Source organism: Artemia franciscana, unplaced genomic scaffold (genome assembly GCF_032884065.1).
Source record: "Artemia franciscana unplaced genomic scaffold, ASM3288406v1 Scaffold_1377, whole genome shotgun sequence".
NCBI lineage: Eukaryota > Metazoa > Arthropoda > Branchiopoda > Anostraca > Artemiidae > Artemia > Artemia franciscana.
In genome coordinates, this window is record NW_027062807.1 from 15,805 (window position 1) to 30,267 (window position 14,463).

Below are 14,463 nucleotides of genomic sequence, written 5' to 3' on the forward strand. Positions count from 1 at the left end.
AGTAGTCCAATTAGCCTAGGAAGCCATAGGGTAGACATCTCAAAGGTAGAAACATTTTGGGGGGCTTGTCATTTTTTTCAGAAGGAATAAAGGTTTGTTTTAAGAAAAAGAATTAATGAACATATTTTGATTCTTTTTAAATATTTGTCTACTAAAAACCTTGGTTCATGACTTTAAAACTAGGCATTTTATATCTTTTATTTTGTAGACCAACAATCATTTTGTTACAAAATTTCTCAGCCAAAGGCCATACCAAGTTGAAAGTACCCAGTCTCGTCAGATACTGGAAATAACACAACGTCGAGCCTGGTAAGTGCTTGGATGGGTGACCACCTGGGAACACCGGGTGCTGTTGGCATCTTATATATATATATATATATATATATATATATATATATATATATATATATATATATATATATATATATATATATATATATATATATATATATATATATTACAATGATTTATCAGGAAGTTTTGTGCCTCTGATATTATTTTCGTTTATAAAAAAACTCTATGCTAGATTAGGTGCTGAGGCCTGTCAACGCTTGGGCACTTACCACCCTTTGATAAGACTGTATCAATTGTATTGTTTGTAGCTGGTTATTTTGTTTTTCTTTCCTTAATGTTTTTACTCCATTTAATTTGTCAAAACAAGCGGGTAACAAATAAATTATTATTATTATTAATATATTCCCATGGGGGCTCTTTACCAGCAATTTATGATAAAAGCTGATTGAACAGTGCATTTATGTCCAAATCGTCTTCATATATTTTTGGGCTTAACTCCATTGGATAGTTCAAACACCTTGTCTTTCAATAGCATCTACACCAAAATTCTGCTTGTTCCTTCAATAGCGCCGCATAAATAGCTGACTTAAATCAAAGACTTACTTTAAAATTAGTCTTTGATTTGTCCATGGCCCAATCCTCTTCATATGTTGTCAGGCCCAACTCCGTTGTACAGTTCGAATTGCCTTGGTCTTTCAATCACATCTATAGCAAAAGTCTACTTGTTCCTTCAATAGTGCCGCCTAAGCAAATGTCTTAAATCAAAAACTAACTTTAAAGTTAGTCTTTGATTGGTCTGTGTTCAATGTCCCTTCAAATGTTTTCGGCCTCAACTTCATTGTACAGTTCAACTACTTTTGTCTTTCAGTAGCATCAATAACACCAATGCACTTGCTCCTTCAAGAGCGCCGCGAAAACAACTGACTTTAATCAAAAACTTCTGACGTATTCTATCTTCTACCGTATGTTCAGGAATCCGCTGTACCTGGGCGAACAATTTCTGCTCAGAGGCTTAGCTAGTCATTTTTAGGTAATCTGTTGTTCTTCTTCTTTGTTTTTGCAAAGATTACGATTCATGTGTTGTATTGTTAATTAAGAAAATAATACCGACAACAGTCATTTTTAGACTCTAAACTTTTTGTATCGTATATTCTAACGTATATTCAGGGAACCGCTCTACCTCGGCGAAAAATTTCTGCTCAGAGGCCTAGCGAGTCATTTCTAGGTAATCTTTGGTTCTTCTTTTTTGTTTTTGCAAAGATTGCGACTCATGTGTTGTATTTTTAAATAAGAAACAAACACCAACAACAACGGTCATTTTTATATCATAACGTATATTCAGGGAACCGCTCTTCTTGGGTGAACAATTTCTGCTCAGAGGCCTAGCGAGTCATTTCCAGGTAATCTGTGGTTCTTCTTTTTGCTTTTTCAAAGATTGCGATTCATGTGTTGTATGGTTAGATAAGAAAACAATACAAAGAAAACAATTCCAACAACAACAGTCATTTTTAGAGTCTAAACTTTTTGTATCAAACCTTTTCTTTTTGTCGAAGATTTGAAAAAATAAATTAAGCGAAACTTTTTATATTTGTGTTATTTCACTGTAAAATAGTACTAGTATTTATAAGTCTCTATAAGAATTGTACCTCCGATTCCACAATTTGAATTTGCCACTCTACCCATTCGGCTATGGCGATATATTTGTATATTTATCAATGTGAGCACTTTAATATCAAGCTTGAACCTTACGAGCCAGCCGTCAAATGTAGTCTTTAATATGGATTTTGTTTAGACAGCAATAGCGCTAGAATGCAAAAGTATATCAATTTGAGCACTTTAATATCAAGCTTGAACCTTACAAGCCAGCCGTTAAATCTAGTCTTTAATATGGGTTTGTTTTTTTTGTTTTTGTTTTTTAGACAGTAGTAGCGCTAGAATGCAAAAGTAAATATTATACAATGTATTTTTGGGCTCAAACAGCAGCTGAATTATACTTGAAAGGAAAAAGTAGAGAGTCAAAATTGGAAATTTATAGCATTATAAATTTCTGAACAGAAAGTTTCGAGCATTTGCATTGATAGCCCTGAAAAGGGCTGTTTGATACTGCAGGAATTAAATAAAAAAAAACAAGTTTTTTTTAACTGAAAGTAAGGAACGACATTAAAACTTAAGACGAACAGAAATTACTTCGTATATGAAAGAGGCTGCTTCCTCATCAGCGCCCCACTCTTTACGCTAAAGTTTGACTCTGTCTTTCAATTCTTCTTTTTAAAGCAGTAAAAAACTTTAGCGTAAGAGCTGGGCGTTGATGAGGAAGCAGCCTCTTTCATATACGAAGTAATTTCTGTTCATTTTAAGTTTTAATGTCGCTCCTTACTTTCAGTTAAAAAAACTTGTTTTTTTTAATTTAATTTCTGAACGTTTTTGAATCAATGCATGTTTTGATTTTGGCTCTCCGCAGAGGAATAATTAAAACGAAATTTGCATTTTTTTTTGGCTAAAAGGCTTTCTCATAATTTTGATCGAATGATTTTGTGGGAAAAAAGAGCGGGGGAGGAAGCCTAGTTGCCCTCCGATTTTTTGGTCAATTAAAAAGGCAACTAGAACTTTTAATTTTTTACGAATATTTTTATTAGTAAAAGATTTACGGAACTTATAAATTAGCTTACGTAAAGAACTTTTGTATTCTCATATTTTTATTACATATATGAGGGGGTTCACCCTCTTGTCAGATCCTCGCTCTTTACACTAAAGCTTAAATTTTGTCCCAATTCATTAAGAATGACCCCAGAATCACAAAAGCCGTAGTTTAAATAGTTGAAATTACTAAAAATACTTTAACGTAAAGAGCGAGGTATTAGGAGGAGGTGAGCCCCTCAAATGGGTAATAATTTCTGTTTTTTTTTAGTTTTAATGCTGTTCCTTACTTACAGCTGAAAGAACTTTTTCATATTTATTTTTTCATTGTGTTTTTAAATAATGCTAGTAAATCCTGCGCTCCCTTCATGGAGATTTTCTTCCCCCATGACAAATTATCGATGGAAAGTTCCCCCAGCATATTCCCCTCTTCTTAACCCCTCCCCCAACCAAAAAAACACTCCTGAAAACGCCTGTACACTTCCCATTAACCATTACTATATGTAAGCATTGGTCAAAGTTTGTAACTTGTTGCCCCTCCCTTGGGGACTGTGGGGGAGTAAGTCGTCCCCGAAGAAATAGTTATAAGGTTTTTTGACTACGTTGAATAAAATGGCTATCTCAGAATTTTGATCCGTTGAATTTGGTAAAATAATTAGCTTGGGAGGGGGCCTAGGTGCCCTCCAATTTTTTTGGTCACTTAAAAAGGGCACTAGAACTTTTCATTTCCGTTAGAATGAGCCCTCTTGCAACATTCTAGGACAACTGGATCGATACGATTACCCCTGGGAAAAAAAACCAACAAAATAACATGCATCGGTGATCTGCCTTCTGGCAAAAAAGACAAAATTCCACATTTTTGTAGATAGGAGCTTGAAACTTCTACAGTAGGGTTCTCTGATCCGCTGAATCTGACGGCGTGATTTTCGTTAAGATTCTATGACTTTTAGGGGGCGTTTCCCCCTATTTTCTAAAATAACGCACATTTTCTCAGGCTCGTAACTTTTGATGGGTAAGACTAAACTTGATGAAACTTATATATTTAAAATCAGCATTAAAATGCGATTCTTTTGATGTAGGTATTGGTATCAAAATTCCATTTTTTATTTTTTTTCCTTACTACAGTTCGTTACCACGAACTGTTTGAAACTTATTGCACACATTACTTTTTAGCTGGCTTCTTAGCTACTGACTTCTTAGATGTGACTTTCATAGCGGGAGCTTTCTTTACTGCAACTGATTTTTTGGCAACAGTGGGTTTCTTGAAAACCTTTACAGGTTTTTTGCTACCAGCCATTGGTTTGGTAGCCTTTTTGGTCGAAGTTGACTTTTTAACTGCAGTAGGTTTGGCTGTTTTTTTACTAAGGTTTTCTTAGCTCTGGGCTTGGCAGGCTTTACAGCATCGGAATTTTCTGCCTTGACAGGCTTTGCAAGCTAGCAAATAGTAGGAACCCATTTTCCTCCATTCCTACTATCTTCATTCAAACATGAAAGAAAGGCAATTTAGCAAAGAGTAGGAGCCAATTTTCCTCCGTTCCTACTATCATTCAAACATGAAAGAATGGGCTTGTGCAGTTAAATAGCAACAATTATTTCTTTGAATAATTCCATAGTGTGAATGCGCAAGTTTAATCAAAAATATGCAACGAAAAGCTAAATACAGTAAAATAGCAATGGAAATTTTTTTTGCATATTTCTAGTCAGATATTATACCTTAGACGAAAAAAGAAAAGTATTTACCGACATTTTAAGGGCACAACAAAGAAAAAGCTCAAAAACCTGAGCTAGAAAGTGTCTAAAAGATTTGGCGGCCTTTAAAAAAGCCGTTTGGTAGGGGGACAGTTCAGACAGACCATTAACCACCAAAGCTATAAAATGTACGACCTTGGCGTTTCAGAGTGTAGACTACATCCATTGTAGTTACTGTCTTTCTCTTGGCATGTTCTGTGTAGGTGACAGCATCACGAAAAACATTTTTGAGGAAAACTTTAAGAACACCTCTGGTTTCCTCGTGAATTAGGCCAGATATACGTTTTATGACCCACCGCGGCGAGCCAGTCTTCTGATAGCTTGCTTTGTGATACCCTTGATATTGTCACGAAGAACTTTCCGATGATGTTTTGCACCTCCTTTTCCAAGCCCCTTTCCTCCTTTTCTCTTTCTGTCATATTAAATTCAGTGAAGTCGTCAACAGCTGTAAATTTTTTGTCAAACTAAGAAATGTCCTTCAAAGCCCGCTCAATTTATATTTTTAAAGTCTTTCCCGTCAAAATGGGACTCTGTCGCACATCTGGCGCTCCGTATAAATATAGCCACTAGGTATTCATTCGTTTGTTCATTCGTTTCAATGTTGCCAGATGGAACATAAATATGCGGAACGTGGCATAATTAGGAACCATAAGCATCCAAGTATAAACCTCCTTAAGATAATCGTAGAATAACTCGTAAAGTCACATCAATAAAACGAACACCAAAGATGGTTTATCAATTTAAGATGATTATGGTAATCATTCGAGATCGTTATAATTTTTCGACCAAACTAAAGCAAAATTTTCTGCACAACGTTTAGGTGTTTAGGTTTCTACATTACCACAGCGACACAGACACTCAAGCGCTTCCCGCACGGTGATTCGTTTTTGAAGTCTCTTCAGATTTTTAATCCTAAGATGGCCCTGAGAACTGAAAAAACCAGTATTCCGTCACTAGGTGTCGTATTGAACCGATTTCCAAGTATCATACAAAAACTCACAGATATTGACTCCCAGTGGCGCAAGCTGCCAAATGCTTTTAGTGACTCTGGAAAGATAGATGTGAGAAAAATTACTACAGACTTGATGTGGAGAAAAATGCTCAAAATGAAAAACTTTAGGTTGAAGAAAGAATGATTGAAAGAAATAAGAAAAAAAGAAAGAATTTTGAACCCGTGTTGGTCACAAAATTGCGACTAAGAACAAAAGATACAGTTTGCTAAAAATATGTCCCTACAGACAATCAGATCAAGCTCCATAATACCGAGAACCTCTACGTAGCCATCCCACCCCCTGGTCAAGAAGTCAGATCCGAAAGCGAAGATGAAGAAGATCATTGAATATGAACCGTGTTTTTTCCTTCTATTTTTAATGTATCTGAAGTAAAATTTTCATGATGATGTAAGAAACTATGGTTCTCAAATGTCGTCAAACGCTTCGAGAAAAAAGACGACCTGCGAAAAAAGACGAAAAACGTGAACCAAATTTGGCCAAGAAATGGAGATCAGCACCGCCGGTGTGGACTGTAAAGTCTAATGTCGTATTCTTTACTTTACTTTACAGAACTTTGTTTAAGATAAGACAGAATTCGACATGTCTTAACTGACCATCTTTTTCGTGAAACCTGGGAAAATATAGAAGCGTAGCATAAATCTTTCCAAAAAAGCACAATTTTGGGCTCAAGATAGCATAATCCTCTCCGTCTAATCTGGCAACACTGATTGTTTTAAAGAAAGGAAAACTATCAAAATGGCTAGGACAAAACAAACTGCAAGAAAATCAACGGGCTGAAAGGCACCTAGAAAGAAGCTTGCAACCAAGGCAGCAGGTAAGTTGGCTCCTGCTACCGGAGGGGTAAAAATACCACACAGATACAGGCCTGGAACCGTAGCCCTGAGAGAAATTCGTCGCTATCAAAAGAGTACCGAACACTTAAAAAGAAAATTGCCCTTTCAGAGACTTGTGCGAGAGATGGCCCAGGATTTCAAAACTGACTTGAAGTTCCAGAGTTTGGCTGTGATGGCCTTACAAGAAGCCAGCGAGGCGTCTTTAGTTGGACTCTTTTGAGGATATCAACTTGTGTGCCACTCACGCAAAAAGAGTGACCATCATGCCGAAAGATATTCAACTTGCCCGTCGTATCCATGGCGAGACAGCTTTAGCACCCTAGTTCACCGCAATTGCATCTTAACAAACGGCCCTTTTAAGGCCCACTAGATTGATTAAACAAACAGGCGAAATTACGTTAAACAGCATAGTGTTCAGTGAAAAAAAGGTATGACTCAAGGAGGTATAATTATTTCAAAATTAAATTATAAGATTCGGCGCGGCATTAAACAAGATCCAAACTATCTAATGAAAAGCGAAAGACACCAAAAGCCAATTTAGGCCAGTCTAATAAATCCAAAATACCCCCCAAAACATGAACAGACTTATTTTTATGCGATCCTAATAAGGGGATTAATGCCAGATTTGCCTCTCACTCAATCGGACCATCTCTCTTGGCATTTTTTACAATTGACCATGGCTTGATGCCCGCAACTATTCGATTTTAATTCAAAATCAACGGACAAATATTTATCTACTAAAAACCTTGGTTCATGACTCTAAAACTAGGCATTCTGTTTCTTTTCAGTTTTTAGAACAACAATCATTTTGTTACAAAATTTCTCAGCCAACGGCCATACTACGTTGAAAGTACCCAGTCTCTTCAGATACTGGAAATCACATAATGTCGGGCCCGGTCAGTAATTGGCTGGGTGACCGCCTGGGAATACCGGATGCTGTTGGCATCTTTTATATATATATATATATATATATATATATATATATATATATATATATATATATATATATATATATATATATATATAAATGTATATATCATGAAAAGAGAAATCACCAATGCTACAGCACAAACACAAAAAAAAAAAAAAAAAAAAAAAAAAAAAAAAAAAAAAAAAAAAAAAAAAAAAGAGACAGAAGGAGAAAAGGAAGACTGTTTTCCTAAATTAGTGATTAATATAGACCAGCACTTGAATGAGGCCTTAACCCTACTCATCCATACAATCACATAGGTCAAACAGCATAGCCATACACAATCAACCATAAAGAATAATCCATGGACAGGCAGTCAGGTCGTCAATAATTATAAGTCGTCATTTACCGAACAATAGAAAAAATAATATAGACAAATAATTCAGAGGCAACACCCAACATAAGGGCTCATCAGGAGAATACACTGGCCTATATAGGGTTTCGCCATTTATCTAAGCCAATAAATAAAGTCAAAAATTGTAACCAAAGTGACATTATAAGCACCAAAGATGTTTTAGTGGACCATTCCGGCAATTAAATCAAGTTGAAAGCCACCAAGAAACATTCAGTTTTAAATGATTAATTCTCCTATGTCGGAATTGATTCTTCAGTCCGTTGGGCATCGTCTTGATCGGTCAAATATACTAGAGGCTTAAAATGTCACTTTTCACTTTTGTCACAAGTCACAATTTTTGAATTTATTTATTGGATCATCAGCAAATCCAAAACAGTGGACTCGCACTCTAATGCCGTATTCTTTACTTTACTTTACAGAACCCTTATTAAGATAAGGTTCCAAGACCTACCATAAATTAGCCAACAGCCCTTTTCAGGGCTACAAATTCATTGAATCACTCTATAGCATCTAACCACTTCCGGAATGGAAAAAGCTATGAAATTATTATATATATATATATATATATATATATATATATATATATATATATATATATATATATATATATATATATACATATATATTCAGCTGAATTTTCTTTTCAAATTAAAATAATATTTTTGGTAACAAACTCGTTTCCTTATTCTAATAGTGCCAAGCTGATTAAATCCTTTATAAGAAAAAAAAAAAAAAACAGAAGAGACTAAGTTGGACATTTCTTTGATTTCCATCTATCGGTAATAAATAAATGCCAACACTTGACTCACATTTATCTAAGCCAATAATTAAAGTCAATTATTGTAACCAAAGTGACATTTTCAGCCTCCAAGACATTTTAGTTGACCATTCCGGCAATTAAATAAAGTTGAAAGCCACCAAGAAACATACAGTTTTAAATGATTAATGCTCCTGATTAATTAGGCTATCTGAAAGTTTTAATACACGTTCCACTGATAAAGGAATTGTTTTGAACGGGAAAAATGTCCCTTTCTTCTGTATATTTTCAAGTTTTGCTTAGAAAAACAATATTATAAATCATAAATAAATAAATTTAAAAAAACGGCAACAAAATATTTTCTATATAATCGCAAATAAACTTTGAGGCTTTTATGTCAAATTTGCATTCTAATAAAAATAAAATTTACTTTATTTTAGCATTATATTTGAAAAGATCAAAATGGTATAATAATATTTTTGAGATACAGGGGGGGGGGGGGGTTGGACGCAAAGTTGAAGCAAACTGCATTTTATTTGTTTCGATCCCAGGATATCTGAAAGTTTAATATTCGTTCTACACCAAAAAGGAATTGCTTTAAATTAGACAAATGTTTCTTTTCTAAAGTATATTTTCGAGCTTTGCTTGAAAAAAAACATTATAAATCATAAATAAATAAATTTAAAAAAACGGCAACAAATTGTTACTATATAATCACAAATAAACTCAATTTTATAGGTTTATGGCGTCTTTTATTTTATAAGACCAAAAGCAGCGTTGGAACAAACTAATATACTCAATGCATTGCATTGAAATGCACAAAAGAAAAGCATTGAAATTAATACCAGCTAAAAGTCGATTTGCTGTTATTTCCCGACCTCTAAATTAAAGACAATCGGATGCCTTTTTTTGTAGTTGGAAACTCATGATTTTGGGCTTCATTCTCAGAGTCAGTTTACAAGGAAATTCATTTGCTAGCTAAAATTTTGCCAGCTTTTCATACTTGTTTACTTACTGCAAATAACTAATGTAATACTTTTGTCAAAATTGTAAGGTCTAGGTGCAATTTAGCAAAGAGTAGGAACCCATTTTCCTTCGTTCCTACTATCTTCCTACTATCCTACTATCAAACATGAAGAAATGGCCTTGTGCAGTTGAATAGCAAAAATTATTTCTTTGAATAATTCCATGGTTTGAATACGCAACTTTATTCAAAAATATGCAAGGAAAAGCTAATTACAGTAAAATAGCAATGGAAAATTTGTTTGCATATTTCTAATCAGATATTATACCTGAGACGAAAAAAGAAAAATATTTACCGACATTTTAAAGGCAAAACAAAGAAGTTTCTATTTGTTTTAATCGCAGCCTATATAAAATTTCAATATACATACCACTTAAAACTAAACTATTTGTAACCTGAGGAGTGTCCCTTGCTGGGGTATATTTTTGAATTTCTTTAATATCAAATAATATAAATCATGAATTAGCCTAATCGTAAAAAAAGAATTTGACACATTTACAATCAAAATATTTATATGAATAAGTAAGTAAGGAATGTCTGCCTTTTAGATTTTGGTATTGAAGTCTCTATTAGTGGTAATACAGGGAGGATATGAGGAGTATAAGGAGGCTTTTAAAAACAAACAGCTCTGAATTTCTTTTCTTTTTTTCCCTTTTTTATCAGAATCACTTTATCACGACAGTTTTCAATCAGAGATGAGTAATAACACGGATGCATTTTTTTTCGAAACAAAGACTTTTATTATTTATAGTCTTGTATTTCAAAGGGCTCAAAAGATTGAAACTTGGAGGCTTGTATGTCAAATTTGCATTCTAATAAAAATAAATTTTACTTTAATTTAGCATTATATTTGAAAAAATCAAAATGGTGTAATAATATTTTTGAGATGCAGGGGGGGGGGGGGTTTGACGCAAAGTTGAAGCAAACTGCACTTTATTTGTTTCGATTCCAGGATATCTGAAAGTTTAATATTTGTTCTACACAAAAAAGGAATTGTTTTAAACTTGAAAAATGTTCCTTTACACAGTATATTTTGGAGTTTTGCTTAAAAACAAACATTAAAAATCATAAATAAAAAAACACAGGAGGTTAAAACACAAATGGCAACAATTTTTTCCCAAAATTAAAAACGCATAACGAATTGTTGCTATATAAGCACAAATAAACCCACTTTTATTTGTTTCGATCTCAGGCTATCTGAAAGTTTTAATATACGTTCCACTGATAAAGGAATTGTTTTAAACGGAAGAAATTTCCCTTTGTACAATATATTTTCAATTTTTGCTTAAAAAACAACATTGTAATGCATAAATAAATAAATTTTAAAAAACGGCAACAAATTGTTACTATATAATCACAAATAAACTCTATTTTATAGGTTTATGGCGTCTTGTATTTTAAAAGACTAAAAGCAGCGTTGGAACAACTAATATGCTCAATGCTTAGCACTGAAATGCAAAAAAGAAAAGCATTGAAATGAATACCAGCCAAAAGTCTATTTGCTGTTATTTCCCGACCTCTAAATTAAAGACAGTCGGATGAGTTTCGTTGTAGTTGGAAACTCGTTATTTTGGGCTTCATTCTCAGAGTCAGTTTACAAGGAAATTCATTTACTAGCTAAAAGTTTGCCAGCTTTTCATATTTGTTTATTAACTGCAAATAACTAATACAATACTTTTGTCCAAATTGTAAGGTCTAGCGGCAATTTAGCAAAGAGTAGAAACCCATTTTCCTCCGTTCCTACTATCTTCATTCAAACATGAAAGAATGGACTTGTGCAGTCAAATAGCAACTATTATTTCTTTGAATAATTCCATGGTGTGAATACGCAACTTTATTCAAAAATATGCAAGGAAAAGCTAAATACAGTAAAATAGCAATGGAAAATTTGTTTGCATATTTCTAATCAGATATTATACTTGAAACGAAAATAGAAAAGTATTTACCGACATTTTAAAGGCACAACAAAGAAAAGGTTCAAAAACCTGAGCTAGAAAGTGTTTAAAAGATTTGCGGCCTTTAAAAAGGCCGTTGGGTAGGGGGACAGTTAAGGGGACCATTAACCACCAAAACCATACAATATACGACCTTGATGCTTCAGAGCGTAGACTACATCCATTGCAGTTACTGTATTTCTCTTGGCATATTCTGTGTAGGTGACAGCATAACGAATAACATTTTCGAGAAAAACTTTAAGACAGCTCTGGTTTCTTCGTAAAGTAGGCAAGATATACGTTTTGGAAACGTATATCCGATGGAAAAATTCTCAAAGGAAAAAAAGAAAAGAAATAAAAGAAATTCAGAGATGCTTGTTTTTACGAGCCTCCTTATCCTCCTAATATTATCTCTGCACTACCACTAATAGAGGCTTCAATACAAAAATCTAAAAGGCAGACATTACATCCTTACTTATTCATATAAATATAATGATTGTAAATGTGCCAACTACTTTTTTTTACAATTAGGCTAATTTGTTATTTCTATTGTTTAATTTTAAACAAACTCATAAATATACTCCTTCAAGGGACACTCTTTAGGTGCAAATAGTTTAGTTTTAAGTTGTAGGTATATTTAACTTTTATATAGGCTGTGATTAAAACAAATAAAAACAATTAATTTCCACTCCTTCCCCTCCCTTGGCATATGAAGACCTTACAACGTAATTCTTGTCTTTTTAAATATAATACTAGAATAAAATGAAATTCATTTTCTATGGAATACGAGTTTGAAACTTTCAGCCTCAAATTTAGGTGTCGTTTCTTATTGCTTTATCTTCTGTGTTTTAGTTGGGGTCTCAGAATTAATTTCAGTGCGATTTTGCAAACACATATGCATGTATGTTACAATATCTGAAAGCACTTGTAATGGATTTCACTAATAAAAAATAAAAAGTGGACTTCGGGGATCAAAATTCCTTGCTGGCAAATTACCATGGAGAAAGTAATGAAAAAATGTCTAACTATAGAAAAATGACCTGTCTATCCTTTAGTTTAGTTTTTGTTTTTCAAAAGCTTACCTCCTAATCAAAAATTCAAATCAAGCCTTTTCAAACAAACACAAGCACGGCCAAAATTCCTTAGCGCGCAAACAGAGAAATGTTAACCCGGGTACGGCGGTTTCCAACATTGAAAATAAGCATGTATTCAGTATTTAGTCGCACTAGTGACAGAAAAAAGTTGAGAGGAGTTGAAAATGTCTGAAATTGAACCTGAAGTGGCGTCAGCATCTGTAGAATCCCAGAGCATGGCTTCACCAGCCAAGAAGGAAAAGAAAGCAAAGGCTCCAAAACCAGCTAAGGCTGCAAAACCTAAAGGAAATAAAAAGGTCAAGGCACCAGGAAACTACCCAAAATAAACTGAAATGATCAGCATATCTATTGCTGACCTGAAAGAACGTGGGGGATCTAGCCGTCAGGCCATTCTCAAATACATAATGGCCAACTTCCAGGTTGGCAATGATGCCAAAGTTGTGAATATGCATCTTAAGCAAGCTTTGAAGCGTTGCCTTGAAAATGGAATTGTTATAGGCTGTAAGGCTGTAAGGCCTGCCAAGGCCACTGCTAAGAAAACCTTAGCCAAGAAAACAGCCAAACCTACTGCAGTTAAAAGGTCAACTTCAGCCAAAAAGGCTACCAAGCCAATGGCTGGTAGCTAAAAACCTGTAAAGGTTTTCAAGGGACCCACTGTTTCCAAAAAGCAGTAGCAGCGAAGAAATCGACATCCAAGAAGGGGCAGTCAATCAAGAAAGCTCCCGCCAAGAAAGTGGCGTCTAAAAAGTCAATAGCTAAGAAACCAGCTAAAAAGTGATGTGTGCAGTAGTTTATCCTGCAGTATCAAACAACCCTTTTCAGGGCTATCAATGCAGATGCTCGAAACTTTCTGTTCAGAAAGTTATAATGCTATAAATTTCCGATTTTGACTCTCTACTTTTCCCTTTCAAGTATAATTCAGCTGTTGTTTTAGCCCAAAAATACGTTGTATAATATTTACTTTTGCATTCTAGCGCTATTGCTGTATAAAAAAACATATTAAAGAATAGAATTAACGGCTGACTAGTAAGGTTTAAGCTTGATATTAAAGTGCTCATATTGATAAATATACAAATATATCGCTATAACCGAATGGGAAAAGCGGCGCCTTCAAATTGCGGGAGCTGAGGTACCATTCCTGACTAGTCTTAGCGAGGCTGATGAATCATAACTAATAAGATTATATCAATCAAAAATAATAACAGATTAAAAATAACAAAGCGTAAATCGTGAGAGTTGAGGTGTCATTCTAACTAGACTTATAAATACTACTACTTTACAGTGAAACAACACAAATATAAATGGTTTCGCTTAATTTCTTTTTTTCAAATCTTCGACAAAAAAGAAAAGGTTTGATACAAAAAGTTTAGATTCTTAAAAATGACTGTTGTTGATGGTAGAGTTTTCGAGGGTAAGAGCTATGTCTGTAGAAAAATGAAGATATTAGACTATTTTATGATTGCAAATGGAAAAGAATGTGATTAAAGGCTCTTTTCCTATTTCAAAAGTTATAGCTTTCGAGGGTAATAGCTATGTCTGTGGAAAAAATGAAGATATTAGACTATTTTATGATTTTACATGGTAAAGAATGTGATTAAAGGCTCTTTTTCTATTTCAAATGTTTTAGTTTTCGGGGGTAATAGCTACGTCCGTGGAAAAAATTAAGATATTAAACTATTTCATGATTGCACATGGTAAAGAATGTGATTAAAGGCTCTTTTACTATTTCAAAAGTTTTAGTTCTCGAGGGTAATAGCTATGTCTGTGGAAAAAAGGAAGATATTAGACTATTTTATGATTGCA

General features: G+C 34.0%; 1 protein-coding gene and 2 pseudogenes across 1 annotated transcript; all 3 read left to right on the top strand.

The window, feature by feature from the left end:
• Nucleotides 1-239: 239 nt before the first annotated feature.
• Nucleotides 240-358, top strand: LOC136042503 (5S ribosomal RNA; annotated as a pseudogene).
• A 6,994-nt stretch (nt 359-7,352) lies between these two features.
• On the top strand, nt 7,353-7,471 carry LOC136042504 (5S ribosomal RNA; annotated as a pseudogene).
• Nucleotides 7,472-12,992: 5,521 nt separating this feature from the next.
• LOC136042501 (histone H1-delta-like) lies at nt 12,993-13,286 on the top strand. Its single transcript, XM_065727466.1, has one exon. The coding sequence runs from the start codon at nt 12,993-12,995 to the stop codon at nt 13,284-13,286; it is 294 nt and encodes a 97-aa protein (XP_065583538.1).
• The last annotated feature ends 1,177 nt before the right edge of the window (nt 13,287-14,463 follow it).